Source organism: Acanthochromis polyacanthus, chromosome 17 (genome assembly GCF_021347895.1).
Source record: "Acanthochromis polyacanthus isolate Apoly-LR-REF ecotype Palm Island chromosome 17, KAUST_Apoly_ChrSc, whole genome shotgun sequence".
In the NCBI taxonomy this organism is placed as follows: Eukaryota; Metazoa; Chordata; class Actinopteri; family Pomacentridae; genus Acanthochromis; species Acanthochromis polyacanthus.
Genome location: NC_067129.1, coordinates 3,609,380 through 3,627,646, shown reverse-complemented (window position 1 = coordinate 3,627,646; position 18,267 = coordinate 3,609,380). Strand labels below are relative to the sequence as shown.

Here is an 18,267-nt window from a genome sequence, read left to right as displayed (position 1 = left end):
GGATTTCTGTCATTTAGTCTGGACTAAAAAAATAACAGCAGCAGGAATCTCAGACGTCTTTATGAGGAGTCTGGGTTGAGGTTTCTCACTTGATAATGATCAAAACATGAAATTTAGGTTGGTTTAAAGGAATATTCCACCTTAAATCTTTGAATGTTGACCTAAAAGGTTGGTTTCAGGAAGAATTCCACCTACAAGGTCCTCACGCATCCACCTTAAAGGAACATTCCACCAAAAATCCCTGGACATGCACCGAAAATGTTGGTTTAACCGAGTATTCCATCCAGAATCCTCGAAGAGATCTGAGGGGCTGGCTAAAAGGAATATTCCACCTCAAACCTCCACTAGGGCAGTATGTGTAGCAGCGACAGCAGAAAGAGGTCCTCTCTGGGTGGAAGAACGGCGTCCGAATGGCAGCTCCCTTTCTGCTCTTACCTTACTCACTAAACCCCAACTGCTTCTGGTCCATCAGGATGACTTCTTCAAGCCCCAAGATCAGATTGAAGTTGGTGAAGATGGCTTTAAGCAGTACGATGTCATCACTGCTCTGGACATGGACGCCATGATAAGTAGGATCTACACGTGGCTGGAGAACCCGGTGAAGTTTGAGAAGTCTCATGATGTTAATAAAACCCTGGACACAGAGATGGTCCTGAAGTCCAACCACAAGGAGGAGGAGGAGACTCACATCCTCATTGTGGAGGACTTCCTGCTTCACACCTACAGGCCCACCTTAACTCCCCCTCTGGCCGTGAGACTAACTACACTGCCTCGCCTTTAAATGTGTACTTTTTCAGACTGTAATTCCTCCTCTGAATGCTGACTTTGTGTTTCATCTGGAACATCAGAAACTTTTCTTTTCTTGGACACTTCCAAGGTTTTTCCACCAGACTCTTAATTGCTGTCTCTTTTTCTTTGCTGGTTAAAATGCGTGGCTGCTGCTGATAATTGGAGTTGTGTGAACTCATTTGTAAAGACCTTGAACATAGCGGATTTTCACTCATGTGTAAAAGTCCCACACTCACTCATGGCCCTGTTCGGCCTATTTTGGTCTGGTTGTGGGTTTGCAAAAGTGGAATTATGCAGCTTTAGAACCTGCATTCAACCTCAGGGTGGGTTCTGGTGTCATCATCCCTTAAAACTCCTGATGTGACTCCAGCAGTCAGACAAACAAGCGACAGTGACTCACTGTTCAGTAGTCTAAACACATATTACAGGCTTGTCATCCTCCTTGCTCTGCTAAAGCCCCTCACACTGCAGCAGGGCACCGAGGATCAGGGCTGAATGTGGTGAATCTCAGACTCTTGAGCCACTCGGTGACACATCTCCACAGCAGCAGCTCTCCTTCCCACTGACTGACAGCTGCACTGAGCCTTCATTATTGCCACACAAAAGCCATATTTTAGACCATATTTACCATTTTCCTCGGCGAGGCGGAGATTGATGGGAGGGGGGAGGCTGCGAACGAGGGGAGCAGGAAGGGAGGGAAAAGCTCCCCAGATGAAAATCCTAAATCAGTATGCCCTGCCGCTGCAGCTGAGACCTAGGCGGGGATTGCATTTAATTTATTCTCCTAAGCCTGGGAATCAAGCCATCAAAAGGAACCAAACTATCAGGTTTCCTGCACTAAATGGCCCAGCAGTGTGATGTGGCCGGCCGGGGATCCGACTTAACCCTTTAGAGGTGGCAGAAGCAGCGGCCTTCCATGTCCAGACTAATTTATCTCCTGACACTTAGACGCTGCAGCAGCTCAGCGAGGACTTGTGCTCTGATGGCAACACATCGGGGACGAGCGGCGCTGCCTCACGGTGTTTGCTGGACGCTGGATATCCCCTCTTTAGCCCTGTTTAATGTGGATCATGGGATTAAGCGACGGGGGCCACAGGAGCACAGCCCGGCTTTCTTTTTAGTAACCTGTTGACATGCCGGCTGGGTCTCTCCAGGAATTCAACCCTGGATGATTCAGCATGACACACTTCACATCCAGAATCCATGCAGGACAGAGTCTGCTCTTTGTAGCAGAAGGACAGGACACTTGGGGCGGTGAGGGCGGTAGGGTGGACAGCTATAAAAAAACATCCCTCAGAATTACTGAACGTCCATATTGGACATTTTCTGCACCTCAAGGTTTCATCCAGAGCCAAAGCAGGAAGTAGACCGTCCAGTGTAGCAAGGCGGAAACCCAGGGTGTGCAGCCAGTCCGACTTTCATTCACGAGATGGAAGTTTGTGTCCTGTCGCAGACCTGCAATTAACTTTAACCTTTCCTGCAGCCATCCTAAGCTTTACCCAACCAAGAATGTCCAGCATAAACCATCGTTCCCATACAATAAACTCAACAACCTTTACTAGAATTGAACCATGTTTGAGTTGCCGTGTGCAGATAGAAAGCAAGATTTAAGATGATATCAAGTTCAAGGTTCTGTATAATCGTCCAATATGGAAGTTCTTGTCTGGTACCATGATGGGTATAATATTTAATCTGACTCTATCATGCTGCAAAATTATTTTCATTAGTTAAAAGCACCACAAAACATTTATTTTTGTGTGAAATTCAATCTGAGAAATTAAATATTCAACAACAACCACAGTTAACCCTGTAAGACCCCAAGAACCCAGTTGTAGGAAAAAAAATTGCAAAAATAAATAAAAAATAAAGCAAAAAAACCACCATAATAATACTGTGTATATATATATATATATATATATATATATATAAGCCCAAATATAGAAAAAAGTAGCAAAATAAATAAATAAAGCTGAATAATTATACTAATAATGTTTATATATAAACCCAAACACAGACAAAAAATTGCAAAAAGAACCTGAAAAAATTATTTTGAATATATAATCTACACACAAATATATAAACCCAAATATAGAAAACAATGAACCAAAATAATTGTGTATATATATTAATGAAGCATTTCTTAATGAAAAATTGCCTATTATACACACACATATATATAAATACAAATTAATTATCGAAAATTTAAAAAAAATAAGCTGACATGGTATTTTTGCAGCAGTGGGTTTTACAGGCTTAAACCTGATGTTAATGCTTTATATATCTGCATAACCAGCGTTACATATGACATATTTCATATATAAAGTCCGCTTTTGTTTGCTTAAAGACATTCTGCACAAAAAAATCCATTTCAAAACAACACAGCTCCATTTGCATTAAAACTATTAGAAGTAGATTTGAACAATGTGACTTTTTAAAGGTTTTTTAATAGATTTTGATAGATTGTGTCACCACGTTTCGATAGAGACGTTATTATTTGTCAGGAACTGAACGGCTCCATCGTCTGTGTTGGTGTGATCTGATCAGATCTGACTGTCGATGGCATTTTCCTGGCGGCTCCAGCAAACAGCAACAAGCTCCTGATTCCCACATTGCAAACATCTGCCTCTGACCACTTCAAACCAGCCAGGAGATCACGGTTTGAAAAAAAGAAATATAGAAATCTCTCATGTGAAATAACCAAAATTGTTTGGCAGAGAGTTGTTTGTTCATGTGGAACCTCATGACTGAAAGCAAAAAGCTTATCTGGGAGGAGAGAAAAGAGGTTTTCGGGGCCTTTATAGATTGTTGGAAACTGCAGCAGCCAACATCAATATTCAGTCAAAATGCAGAAGAAAAAGCTGCTATTAGACTCAGATTTCAGACATTTACTCAACAGATTCTCTTGACTGGGTCACTAAAATGGGGATAAATATACATTAAGTCTGGCAGAGGGGCTCAGCTGATGAGTTTTTATTCATTCGTGGTCAGAAACAGCAGTTTTATAAAATATTTGGAGAAGCTTTTATGCTTTATATTCGCCTATAATCCCAGAAATTAAAATCCTAGTCAACTCTGGTCCACTTTCAGCCCACATTCCACCGTTTCTCAAAATAACCCACGTGGGTCACACCAGGTCACGTCCAATATATATTTTTTTTTGCTCATGTGTAAATCCATCTCTTGAGTTCTTGGAAATTATCGAATTTCTGGTTCCGCACTTTGTCCTCGACCACATGAAACGCGGCTCCGACCCGAAACGACCGAAGGCTACTGTTTAACCGTCGCTCAGAGGCACAGGACGCCGACCACGCTCACAAATATACTTCACAGAGGCTTTATTTCCTGCTCCGCTCGAAAACCAGCTCCACCGCAGAGGGTTTAGGAGGTTTTTATTAACTTATTCAAACATGAGATGTAGTCTGGGACACAGGTTTCCCAAAGTGAGGTCCTTGGACCTTTCAGGAGTCACGGTGGAGACGTGAGCCGCTGATTGTAAACATGTGCTGCGTTCATGTTATAAAACCGACTGAACTGAACATAAAACATCAGATTTTTGAGCGTTCTGTTGGAACACAAAGAAGAAAAGAGCTCACAGCTGGAAGTGATTAAAACTGTGGGAAGAAAACAAACTAAAAAATGATCAGGAATGATTTCAATGGATGACGTCATTTTTGGAAACACTGAATGTTTGTTGGGTTCTTTTTATTTTTCAGATTTTTTAGGGGATGGTTACTGGATATTGAGCGTCAGAATAGCTTTAAAGTTCATCCTCTGCTGACATATTTGAGAAAAATCTCAAATCGTACATGTTTTCAATCACTTTTGCTGGTTCCTTTTGGTATTTTATATTTATTTTATGTTAAATTTTGACCTTATAATGTTTACACTATCCCATTTTTTGTTTTACCAGATTGATCAATTTTTGCCTCACATGTGCAGCACTTTGGTCAACTGTTGTTTTTTTTTAACCTTATTATATAATTGATTTGATTTGATAGTCTTGGTTTTCCTGGTTTATGCTGTATTTTTTGTCATAGCACTGGTTTTTCTTTGTATTTTGGGCCTCATAGAGACACTTTAATCTGGTTAAATGGCAGCAGAAAAGCTAAAAACATTAGCATCTGTAAACTAAGATAAAGGCTCATGGAATACGAGCATTATTTTCATTGTTTAGACATTTTCAAGTTGTTTGGTTTAAAAAATGTCGGAAAATCGCGCAAAATCCGAAGATAGATATCAGATCATATTCAAATTTAAGAAGCTGGAATCCAGTAATTTTGAATCTTTTTTTGTTTAAAAAATTACAAAAAGAGAATTTTTAATTATCAAACAGCTGATAAATAATCGATTAATCATTGCAGCTGTGAGTAATGAACAGTGGTGGCCGATGTGTGGTCGTTTAACCCTCCTGTTGTCCTCATTTATGAGCACCAAAAAATATTGTTTCCTTGTCTGAAAAAATCCAAAAATTCAGCAAAAAAAAATCCCCAAATTTTTTGAAAATTTGTAAAACCTTCAGGAAGACAATTCCAATAATTTTTTTAAAGTTTCCCTTGAAATTTTTTGCTTTAAAAAATCCCCCAAATTTGGCAAGAAAATTCTTGTAAATATTTTCCAAAAATGATTAAAAATCTACCAAACAAATCCTAAAATATCTAAAGTGATTACATATATATCAGTAAAACTTCTAATATTTTCTTTAAGAACATTCACATAAAAAATCAACCAAAATCCAGCGAAATTCGCTGGATTTTGGTTGATTTTTTTTGTGAATGTTCTTAAAGAAAAATTTTTAACATTTCTTTTTTTCCACTAAAAATGTTCAAAGATTTCCCAAAAATGTTGAAAATGCTTACATCAGAAGTTTACACATATTTTTTCCCACATTTTCAAACTAAAACGGGTCAATTTGACGACATGAAGGTCAAAGGTGCTTCTGATCACCGGATTACAAATTTAAGTAACTCCTTTATTTTATGACGCCGGTTTTCTGCAATCATGAAAAGCTTCAAATGAACACAAGGCCTTTTCTACGACCTGCTGCCGCTCTTTCTCAACGTGGAGCTCGACGGCGACGCTCGAACGTCTGAAACCGGCAGCCGTTTGCAGCAGACTGTTGTTGTTGTCATCAGGCTCCAGTCGGGACTCGCGGCCGTAAAGAACACAGTGCTGCTTTCTGCTTATGAACACAGTGCGAGGCGGAGCAGATCTCTGATGACCAGCTCCTTACCCCTCGTCTCCTCTCCTCCTTGATCTTCCCACACTGTTTGCTTTACTTTATTTTCTGTTTTCTCTCGCCCCCTCCCCCTGCAATTTTTTCGTGCAAAGAATAAAATTTCATCTGCGCGGGCTCTGGGAAAGGCGGCCCTCGGATTGGCCCTTGCCCGTACAGATGCTTTGAATTTACGGGGCTTTTCTGGCTGCTAGCAGAAGCAGGGAGGGATGGAGGGATGGAGGGATGGATGGCGAGGTGGAGCGAGGGATGGAGGGGGTGAAACCTGCCTGTATTTCCTGGGGATTAGGCGTCAGATGGGCGCCCTCAGAGGAGGTCTCAGGTCCCGGCCTCCCTGGATGGCTGGGAAACTGACCCCCATCTGACTCCCTGGTCCTCCCTGCTCCCTACCAGCATGTAGCCCCGGGACAGGACTAAGGCCTGGGCTCTGTCCGATCACCACGCAGGCTCACCGCGGCCTTTCTGCCCGCAGCAACAGACCTGAAATGTTTGCTCCTTATTATACGACGTTCCTCAAAGCACAGCACGAGTTTAGTGAACCTGTTTTGCGGTTTTGGACGTCATTTCTATCAATTTATGGAATTATTACCTCATCTTAGTCGCCGTCTGCTCTGGTTTTGACTCCAAATAAAGTGGATCAAAACGTTTGTATAGTTTTTCTGTTGATCTGTTGAAGCAAAGTCAGATGAAACCTGAGTTAAAATTACTGATGAATAAGCCAGTTCATGATCTAAAAGCCACAGTTTTTCCAGCTAGATCTAATGGGTCAATCTATAAGTGAGAGACTTTTGAAGTCCGTGGGATTTATCTCGCATACATTTTTATTAAAAGTGAGAAAAACTAATGTTTTTATGTTCATATGATCATGCCTTTACAAATTCCATAATAGTTTATTATGAAAACAATAATTTATTAATAAATGATTAAAATTTTAGCTCATTGTTTTGGTTTTACAACCCACATCTTTATTTTTTTGCTTCGCTCTCACTGCAGACTGACCGATGGACAAAAGGACAATAGTAGCAGCTAACTGGTGAAACCAGCCGAACATTTAGCACCAGAAGAGCCAAAAGATGGTGGAGACCCAACTGGAGTTTGGTTTTACGTTTGCAAGGTGGACAAAAACACAACTTTGGTTGTTGATGTTGTTCCATGTTTGCTAGAGTAGAAATACACACGTAAGGGTGATATTATGTCTTTGTTCTGGATTAAAGTTGGAGAAAAATGGTTTTCATGTTGAAAATTAGCCAATACTGACTGCTTAAAGGAGACGGAGCACAAACCACATCTCATTATCAGAGGTTGAAGAAGTCCTACAGACTTACCAAATAATTATACAACAGTATTAAGTAAATACAGGGATGGGATCAGCAAGTTCTGATTCCAGCGGAAACATGTTGACGGGGGGGGTATTTGTGCGCCGACGCAGCGACTTCCAATCGCTGGGCCGTTTACAATCGTCGTTAACAAGCTATCGTTAACGTCGTTACCATCTCGCGGGAGTATCAGCGACAATAAAGTGTTCAAACTTCAAATTAAATCAGCGAATCCGCGGAAAATTCCCATCCCTGGACTTCATGGTGATTCGATTACAGTACTGTACATGACTGCTCTCACTGAGTGGCAGCTAGCATTCAGCGCGGTGGATATTAGCAGCCGTTGGATATTACAACTCGCCGACCGTAAACATACCTCACCCCCCAAAAAATCTCCTCGAAATTAGACGATTCACAAGAATGACCCTGGTAATGATAAAATCCGCGGAATTCCGCGGAAAATTCTCATCCCTGTAAATATCATGAAATAAGAAAGCCCTCATTATTCTGCCTATGTTGTAAAATAAGGCATTGTTTGATTTTAAGAGTGTGGAGATAGTAATGTGCAGTTCAGTCTGGTGGTTCCCAAACTGTGGTTCGAGCCCCACCAGTGTCCCCAAATCAATGAGGGGCTTTGAGAGGAATACATTCCAGTCTAGGCTTGCGCTAGCCGATCGCCACAGCGTCGTTTTGCTGGATGGCGCAGTCATTCTGAACCGTGTGAGCCACAGTGGCGCTCTATTTTTCTTGTAAAAAGCAACAATAAAGTTTGACTTATAACATAAGAAAAACAAACTTTTTCTCTTGGTGGGCGTCGGAAATGGTCGGAGTCACCCGAATCTTGATCACGCGCCCGGGTCATGACCCACTCTCGGCCAATCACAGAAAAGCATGCTATTTTTACTGCGTGAAATCTCTGAACGGTGTACCACAAGGCGAGTCATTTGCGATCAGGAAAAGCAAGAAAGAGGTTTTTATAGAGTTTATGCTACAGTTGTGAGATATGGTACATAGTGAGGGCTGAAGAATTGGACATAGGAGGAAAAGAAGGTAAATTGGACATGAAATTAATATTTTTATGGGTCAAAAAGTTTTGATCATGAACATGTTTCAGGTACAGGTTTTTAAATGGCCAAATGCATATATACACTGGAATGTGTCTTCACCCCTGACTGCCTGTTTTTACCAAAAGAACATTAAATTTGGATCTGAAAGTTTAGCAAAATGATATAGACTCACACTTTGTGATGATACTTATATTCAGGACTTAGACTTAAACATTTCACGTTGTGTGTGTGTGTGTGTGTGTGTGTGGGGGGGGGGGGGGGGGGGGGGGTCGTCAAGAGACCGCTCCCCCCATCCTGAACATTCACATATATGTTTTTAAATACTTTAATTGGAGCATGAAGCAAACCAGCCTGCAAGACTCCATTTTTTCCACTATCACTGACACAGAAATTTGTGGCTTTTTGTGGCTCGTTGTTATTCTTCTGAGTGAGCCACAGTGGCTCTTCATTTCAAATTCCTAGTGCAAGCATAGCCAGTATATAATTCCTTTTTTGTTTGATTTGATGCAGGGTTACAAATAAAGATATCCTGAAAAGCCAAAAATGTAGAATCTAAATCTGCAGAACTGCAGCTCTCAACTAAACGTGGTGCGGTAAAAAAGTACAGTAATAAAGTAAAGAGAAAGTAGCATATCATGAAAGTATTCACATAAAGTGCACATTCCTCAAAACTGTAGTTAAGTGCAGCTCTTCGTTTGCATGACCACAAGACTCTGCAGTGGAGGATCTCAGTGAAAACGGTTTGTTTTAAAGATGACACTTGGTATTTTTGTTCTTTGCCATTTTTGTGAAGATGAAAGGTGTCTTACATCCAAATAACCATCTTCTCACAGATTATATTCAATAACAAGGCATGTGGTGTCACATTAAAATTGTTGGTTTGTTCAGTCGCTTCATGACAGAAACATACAGACGAGTGACAAATTAAAGGAAAACCCCAAACCTTAGACGTCTACAGTTAGAAGATCTAGTGTTTCTGTTGTGCTGTGGACATTTTACTTGTATATTTGGATCCACTCGTCTCTTCAGAAGGAGAGATCAGGCATATTGAAGCTGTTCTGGAGGCATTTAGTGGTTCAAACCTAACCAAAACGCTTTAATTTGGTTTTTCCTTTAATTTGTCATCCATGTATACATCTGAAGATAACTTGTAGATGACAAGCGAGAAGCTGAAGTGCATAGTTTACCTTGTTTACTGCTAAATCCTTCTCCTTGAGGTGTTGCTTTGTTATTATTTTGCTGATCTAATTGTCAGTAGTTGAGATATTTACTGTTACTTTCCTTCTGTTCCACCTTTGTGCTCTAGTTTTTGGTACCAGGCGTGAGGCGTTTGTACGCAAAATGGTAAAAACCAGAAATGTTATCTGTGGGGAAGTAAAAGTTGAGCAACAAACGGCACGCTCATCCCAAACGATAGTGTAAAAGGCACATTAAGTTCCTTTAAGCCGCTCTGATTCGTGCTCAGCTTTACCCGATCCTGAAGCTGCGCCTCTAAAATTGAACAGAAATGAAAACTCTTCAGTGTTTGGTCCTCGTAAGCACAAAGACACATGAGGCCCATTGAGCTGGGGATTGGGAGGCTTTGACTGTGGCTCTCGGTCAAATCAAATAAATGTAGCATGTCATCTTTCTGCCGTTTGTTCCTCAACACTTCAAATTGTGCTCACTTTCATACGGTCTAGATTTATTATTACAGGAGACACACACACTTGTTTCTCGAAGGTTTCTCTTTCGATTAAACTTCACACTCACACATTTTTTTGACTTTATGAGGCCCTGGCAGCGCTAAACACCGCCTGAAACACGAAATAATCTCATAATTCCAGGAGGAACGAAATGTTTTTAAAGGTATTTTATTACCGGAGTGTGTACAGACCTTTTGTAGAATCTTCAATTGTAGCAATTCTTTAGAAAGCATTTAATTTTTTCTTTTTTTTTTTATAATAAGAAAGTTAGGCTGTCGAAAAGTCCAAATGCAGCAAAGCAGCCGGGTTCCTCATATATATATATATATATATATATATATATATACGTCCATCAGTTCCAATTCAAATCCAACTCAAATCGACCAGCGTCTGTGTGAAGAAGTCTGCTGCTGCTGCACAGAAAATGGCTGAGATGAGAAGTCCAATTGCTGATTACAGGGAGCCATCTGGTGGCGGCTGAATGGACGAGCAAAACCAAAAGCAACAGCAGAGAGCCTCCAGCGAAAACATGAGCACACTCGTTTTATGGCTTAACAAAGACAGAAACACGCACAAAAAAAAACAACCTCTTACGACTTTTTTTTCTTCTTTCAAATCCTGTGCCATTTAGAATCAGTGTGAAAATTAAAATAGAAAATAAAAATCTATGTTACAGTCCAATATTTTACTATAACATTTCACAAATACCCCATCTATATAAACACTTATAGGAACACACAATATAAATCATCGGTGCACTGCGAAGACCTCCAATCTCCAATTCTTGTTTAAAAATTAATCACTTTTTAACTGTAAATAACCAACAGATGTTCGGTTTACAGTGTAAACTCACAACATCCGCATCAAAGGTGCAGCCCATGTCAAAAGTTTTAGGACGCTTTCTCATTCAAATGAATGAGAAAGCGTCCTCAAACTTTTGACAGACGGTGTACATCATCATTTTCACTTTCCTGTTAATTAATCTTTTCAATCACGTGTCGTTTTGGAAATTCAAGGTGTCTGCAGAACACTACGAAAACACTTTTTGCCTCACAAACGAAGGCAAAAAGAGCAATTTGCAACACACAACACAAAAACAAAAACTCTTTCCATTATTCTGTTCTATGCGTCTCCTGAAGACCAAAACTGAACTTTAATTCTTTACCTTTTCATTGTACAGAACTATTAACAACAGAGATGTCCAAAACGCTGGATTGAAACGAAAACACACAGTTACGTGTCTTGTGTTACGGAGCTCAAAAGAAAAGAGAATATCTGTGTTTTTTTTAAATCTTTACTGCCTTTACATGCATTAACCCGTATTTATCGGACTTCTTTGGAAGCCTTGTAATTGAGGTGTAGCTACGTCTTATAACATCTTTTTTTTTTTTACCGTATATATCCTGAAAATGAAATCTTACAGTGAGTCTTCTCGCTCGCTGGATTATTCTGTTTTGTGTGGCACTGTGTGTATTAAAAGACCGCAAGAATGACCAGTGCACTTGTACATTTAAACGCCAGAGGTGACAATAAGAAATTAAAAACAATATAGGAAAAATACAAACATAATGCAAAATCAAGTTCCCGGCCTTTAGAAAGATTCTTCTTCTCTTCATATTTAACAAATCGCTCGTTTCCTCTCTCCTTGCAGGAAAAAATCAGGGGGAAGAGGGACAAGGAGGCGAATATTCCCTACTTTTAGCTCGTCTCCAGCTTCGCCATTTCCTGCACGTAGATGCCGATGCTCTCGCTGTCGAACAGCACGAAGTAGACGGTCTTGATGGTGGAAGACATGGTGGCCACGAAGTAGCTGGAGATGGCCTTCAGGATCAGCTGGGCCGCCGTCTGCTTCGGGAAACCGTTCCTGACAGGGGAGTTTACACACTCAGTGAAATGCGGTCGAACACTGTCGTCTTCTATTTACTTCACCGGGCCTTTGTGGCATTCAGTGTGTGTGTGTGGCGGGCAGACACACACACACACACAGAGTTATTTACAGCACAGATTTATAGTTACACATGGATCATTTACACTGGAAAAAATGCCCCCGTCAAAACAAGACAAAAAAACTTTTTTCAAGGAACTTTCATCTTGAAATAAGTGAAAAAATCTGCCAATAGAACAAGTGAAAAATGGCTTGGTAAGATTTCTTGAAATAAGGTGTGATATTTAGAATATTGAGATATTTAAATTCGCTGGGAAAACTTATTTTAAGCTCTATTTTACCAGGATTGTCAAGCTGAGGTGTCTTAACCGTCCTGTTGTCCTCTTTTACGGCACCAAAAAATATTGTTGCCTTGTCTGAAAAAAATCCAAATATTCAGCAAAAAATTCCCCAAATTAGGAAAAAAGTTTCCCTTAAAAGTTTTATTTTTAAAAAAATCTCCAAATTTGGCAAGAAATAAAAATTTTAAAAATCTAAAAGTTGTAAATATTTTCAAAAAATCAATGAAAATGTTCCTAAAACAAATCCTAGAAACATCTATAGTGGTTTCATATATATCAGTAAAAGTTCTAATATTTTCTTTAAGAACATTCAGAAAAAAATCAACCAAAATCCAGCGAAAATCGCTGGATTTTGGTTGAATTTTTTCTGAATGTTCTTAAAGAATTTTTTTTTAACATTTCTTTTTTCCACTAAAAAATGTTCAAAAATTTTCCAAAAAAATGTGAAAATGTGGAAGTTTTCACTGTGGAAATATACATTTTTTCCACATTTTTAAACTTTAAAATGGGTCAATTTGACCTGCAGGACGGCATGAGGGTTAAAAAAAGATTGTTTGACTTTAAACAAGTCCCTCCATGTTGCTGAAATGTCACTTGTTAAGTGAATTTATCTTAAATCAAGTGGGATGAGACATTTTGACTAAAAATAAGACAAACAGACTTGGTAAGATTTGGAGTTTTCGCAGTGTAAAGACTTGGCTGCATCTCCTTCACGCCGCCGCTACAAAGCTCAAATTATAAGTACAACTAGTCTACAGCTTTGTATGTTGTCATAACTTCTAAAAACCAATGCCAGTGATTTTTCCAAGTTCTTCAGGAGTGAAGCTGCTTCTTGAAGTCTGAACCTGAACTCTGGCTGCCCTCATCTTTCAGCGGCTTCCAAACTGTAGTTCCAGGGTTGGCCGGATCAGTCCAAGGTGCTGCAAAATGATTAAGATTGAAAATAAGGGAGCAAGGCTAATGTTATTGCTTCCTTGTGTGCAACTACACAAGGGTCCAGGTAAATTTAGTCATTTGTTGAAGTCTGTGAGAGTCTGTGCATCCTGAAAAATGGGAAGAACAGATGCTTGGCCGTATTATGCATGTGCGGAATGCATAAACGCTAAAGATAGTCTGATCCTGGCCAGTTATCAGTGCCAAAATAAATGTATGTTAACAGATGAAATGCGCTCCTTTGGGTGTGATGCAGCCTCCTCTGTCTGTCATCACTGTGTGGTCATCTCAGCAGAGATGCATCAGAACTGAACAAACACAAGCCATTACCACAGATCAGGAAATTAGCTTCTCTAATAGCGGCTAAGGCTATGCTAACAGCTAGCGGCTGAGTTAGTAGACGGCCACAGATCAATCTTAAGAAACAAAGAGAAACTGCAAACGTAACTGGAAGAGACAGACTGTTACTGATCTCATCGTAGCATTCATCTGGATTAGAACTGTACATATTAGTAATCATTATGAATAAGAAGCCTAGTTATGGATGACAGGTTCTCTGCTACTACATGCTGGTGCAAAAGGAGATTTAATGTATTTTGGTTCCATATTATCGACTATCTGTCTTTCTTAATGGCAAATTATTGGCATGAAAAAAAAAAAAAAGCATATCAATCAGTCCACTGCGCGTTTAGTCCTTCAAGCAGATTCCAAGCAAACTAGAAAATAGTTTAATAATAATAATTAGTGTCAGCAGCTGTCAGTGTGCAAAATGGAACAAAAATGAGAAGTGAGGCAAACAATAGCGACGGCGCAGCTTGTTTGGAACGAGGGCATTGCCACAGAAACACAAAAACACCTGGCGACAACTACTCAGCAAGGCAGTGGTGCATGTTCATTAGCAGTGTCCACACATGGAAAACATAGATGATAAACTGCTGCTCATGTATGGATGGAGTCTTCTAAGATGACCAGGAAGTAGTAAAACAGCAACAACTATGCATCTGAAGTAGCCAGAGCCATCTGTGTGCTTCTGCATGAAAATAAATCTGAGCTAATTGGTCTGAAGTCCTGCTGTGTGAAGCTAAACTCAGCTCAATGATGACATTAACCCAACATTTGTCCAGGAGGGTGAGGGTCGAGACCAGATCCTGAGCAGCTGAGAAGGGCCTGCGATTGGAGGATGCTGGTAGACCCGGACCAAAAGTTCTGCTTCCCACCAACCTGTGACCAGACCTGGTTCTATGGTCAGCGTCGCTCACAGTGGCCTGGGAGAGCTCAGCAGAGGAGCTCTACGAGCGCAAGAAGCTGAGATATACGGAGCTGGCCGCTGATGATAAACAGCGAGGCTGGAAGGTGAGGGTCCAACCAGTTGAAGTCAGCTGCAGAGGATTCGTAGCCACCGCCACATCCAGGCTTCTCTGGGAGACGGGAGTATGCAGGAAGACCCACCGACAGGAGATCAAGGACCTCTCCAGGGCCGCTGAAAAGGAGAGCCAGTGGCTGTGGATGAAGAGAAAGGACTCCTCCTGGGCCTTCAGGTGAGCAGACGGCATCTAGAGGGTGAACCTGGGATTTACTGCCGAAATCAGCGAAACACTGAGGAAGGAGGGCGTCCACTTGATAACCCAGAGGATGAACTCACTCTCTGGACCATCCCACAGAGTCTTAGTATGTGTCTCATGAATGCAAGAAGGGAAACCAACATCTAGTCCTACACTACAGATCTGTTTAGCATACAGCACAAAACAGAAAACGTTCTGAGATCAACAAACCTGCAACACTTTATTGAGAAACATGAGAACTGGACCAAATGTTTGACCCAAACTAACACCACTATAACACCAGTGAACAAGTCTGTAGTTTAGTTTTGGAGTCTTTTCTTTAATCCTTGTTGTTTTTTTGTTAAATCCTTTGAAGTTTTATCATCTCAGACCTAGAAAACTATTTAACAAACTGCAAAAGAACCGTCACTCATCGGCTGAACCGCTGCAACATGAACAATATTAAACCTGCGATGAGGTTTCACAACTCGATCTTTGTCGCTTTTAGAGGCTCCATAACATGCAGGAACCTTTGTCTGTTGCTTCTTTCACTTTACTTTGACAGCTCAGAGTTCGGGTGTTTACCACGGTTACCTGGAAACCAAAACAACTCTATTACACAGAGGAAATAGAGAACAATGTGTGGGCGCGCAGAGACAAATGAACGTTATATTTTACTGCTGACAAAGCAAATGTGCTACTCAAAGTTGTACAAGAACGAGTGATAAAACCTTTAATCCAGTCATAATATGAATCTTTGTACATGTTCTTGATCTGCGACTGTAGCTTTCGGCTAGGGCTGGGCGATATGACCAAAAAATAAAATCTCGATTTTTTTTTAGTCATCTTGGACGATTACGATTTTAATCGATTTTTGTTGTTTCTTTGCGGTCTGTTTGCTATGGCTAGTGCTAGCCATGCCGCACTCCTGTAGCTGCAGCACTCTTCCCATTCTTTAGGATGCCTCTGCTGGAGGTGCTGAAAGAGGTTAGTTGTGCTGCTACTCTTCATTTTCACAGTACTTTTGCCAACCTTGCACATGACTGTAGTTTGCTCTGTGTCAGTCTTGTCAAAGCCGAACCACTTCCATATAATCGATGTAACATGAGGCCCTTTTCTCGTGACCAACTCTCCGTCTGCTGTTCTGTCCGCCATGACGGGGGTGTGAGTGTTTTGGCGGAAGATGAGAGGCGGAAGCAAACGCCAGTGCACAAGTCATGAAAGGCAGAAGAAGAATCTGTATTGTTATATATTTAAGCTGGTCTTGATTTTATGATTTGGCAAATTTTCAAATTGTCAGGTTTTAAAAAGGCAAATTAATCAAATTAATTCGATTTATCGCCCAGCCCTACTTTCGGCTAAACTACGTCACGTTTCAGACCAAACCGAAGATGATTTAGGTTTTTTTGTGCTGCCAGGTGGGTCGAGACAACATCACATTTTCTAATGGCATCTTCCCTCTCCAGGTGTGTCTTCTTACCTTCCGCTGCCGATGGAGGGGAAGGCCACAGACTTGAGTTTCTTCTCGTCGGCCAGAGCCAGGCAGTTCTTCACCGTCTTGTCCAGCAGCTCCTCACACTTATCGGAGCCCCAGCCAGGACTGTTGCAGTGGATGACGTACTTGGCGGGTAAACCAAAGCCGGCGGTCAACACGGCTGAAGGACGGAACGCAAAAAGGACTGTTAGTAAGGTAAGGAATGGAGGGAAGAGGAAATACAGGTGGGAACAAAGTGGAAGACGACAGAAGAACAAACACTCGACTGCACTGCAGCAAAACTCTGGAAACAAGTTTGACCTTGAATCACATTTAGGAAGGGATAAATGCTCATTTTACACAGAAAATTAATTTCTTAACTTCATTCATGTTTTTTATTTACCAATTTAGTTTATAAAATGCCACAAATTGACAAAAACCATGACATCAGTATTGCACATCCTCTACGCAGGTTCCACATTCAGCCCAATCTGATCTCAAGAGTCCAGTAAAATCACAGCATAATAACCTATAAATAACCACAACTGCACATTTTCCTTTGTTTTAGTGCAAAAAGGTACATTCTGAAAATGTTCACATTTAAGGAATCATCTTTTTTTTTTTTAACAAAACATTATGAAGAAACTGAAGTTTGTTAATAAATTAAATTTTAACAACATTCTTCCTCAGTTTATCATTTACACATTAGGACTTAGGGATCACAGAGTGTCTACAAAGGAACACGACATTTAGTATTTTACTTTAAAAAAGACAAAAAACAACAAAAAGACGACAAAATGTTACAAAAATTAAACACATAACGACAAAAGCGATAAAATGAGAAAAAATGAGACGAAAAACACAAGTGAAACAAAAAGGAAACACAAAAAGACAAAAACATGACAACTGATTAAAAAAACAGACATAAAAAGACAAAAAACAACAAAAACAAGACAAAATATTGGAAAAATGAGCCAAAAAATGACAAAAGAACAATCTAGTATTTTACTTTATGACCAAATCAACTTGTCCTGGCCTAGAAATTATTTCAAATTTATAGTTTTACTAATTTACAGTTAATGTCTTGTCTGTCATTTTTACATTTTGAGGACCGGATTGGACCCTCTGGAGGACCACCTTTGGCCCACGGGCCGCATGTTTGACACCCCTGCTCTAAAGTGACTTCTTCAAATTTCTTGTTTTAAAAGCAGTTGGAAAAAATGAAGTGAAATGTTTGGTATTTTTGTCTTGAACTCTCATCTACTAGCTGATATAAAACACAAAATTAGAAATATTCACAGCCATCAACATGTAACAGTCAGTCAGCTACAGCTTTTTAAATATTATAAAACACGAACAAAAGAAGCCAAGAAATGAGACGAGATTCATCTGTTTGACTGCAGCTGACAGGAAACTTAGGAAGAATAATACAATCCGGTGCGACTTTTAACTTCTGCAAATATTTTGATATTAAATAAATGTTTACGTGACGCTTGCATAAATTGAGAACAGTATTAAACAAAAGAAAGCAGAAGGCACGGAACAGCTGTCACCTGTATCCACTCACATCACTGTTCTCCAAAGACGAACTGTGCCACCGCGTCACATTCTGCAACATCTGCGTTCGTTTTATTTCGTTAGATAGCGAGAGAAGTCGTTCACGTCGAACATGCAGCTGGAGTTTCTCACATCACGTCGTTCAGCGGTCAGAATCAGCTTCATTAACCGGTTCTGTCAGAACCCAAAACCCAAAAGTGGAGCTTGGAGCCCAGAGATGCTAAAGGAGCACTTTGCTTCGTGGAAAACGTATGAAACAAATCTCCAAGAGCTTAAAGTGGTTCGACCGGGGCGTTACGACGAGGTGGGCCGAAGAAATCGCTTCTCCAGACGGAGAACAGGAACAGAAAAATGACAAGAGAAAGAAAGACAAGCTCTGTAGGAAGTTTAACTCGGCCAAAACCTCCAACTCTGTGAAGTGAGAAAGCCTCCAGTCAGAGTTTATT

At 40.4% G+C, this 18,267-nt stretch overlaps 1 protein-coding gene across 5 annotated transcripts in view; it reads right to left on the bottom strand.

Annotated features, from left to right (window-relative positions):
- Positions 1 to 10,242: 10,242 nt before the first annotated feature.
- Positions 10,243 to 18,267, bottom strand: part of LOC110951357 (core histone macro-H2A.1) — a 34,593-nt gene continuing 26,568 nt past the window's right edge. For 3 of the 5 annotated variants that reach the window (XM_022194368.2, XM_022194370.2, XM_022194369.2), the window contains exons 8-9: positions 16,271 to 16,445; positions 10,243 to 11,954 (exon numbers count right to left, since the gene is read on the bottom strand). In XM_022194368.2, coding sequence (XP_022050060.2) covers positions 11,789 to 11,954; positions 16,271 to 16,445 — 341 coding nt within the window. In that variant the 3' untranslated portion in view covers positions 10,243 to 11,788. Of the gene's footprint in view, positions 11,955 to 16,270; positions 16,446 to 18,267 lie in introns of those variants that run through there. The other 2 variants (XM_051937399.1, XR_007937092.1) reach the window with 2 other exon arrangements.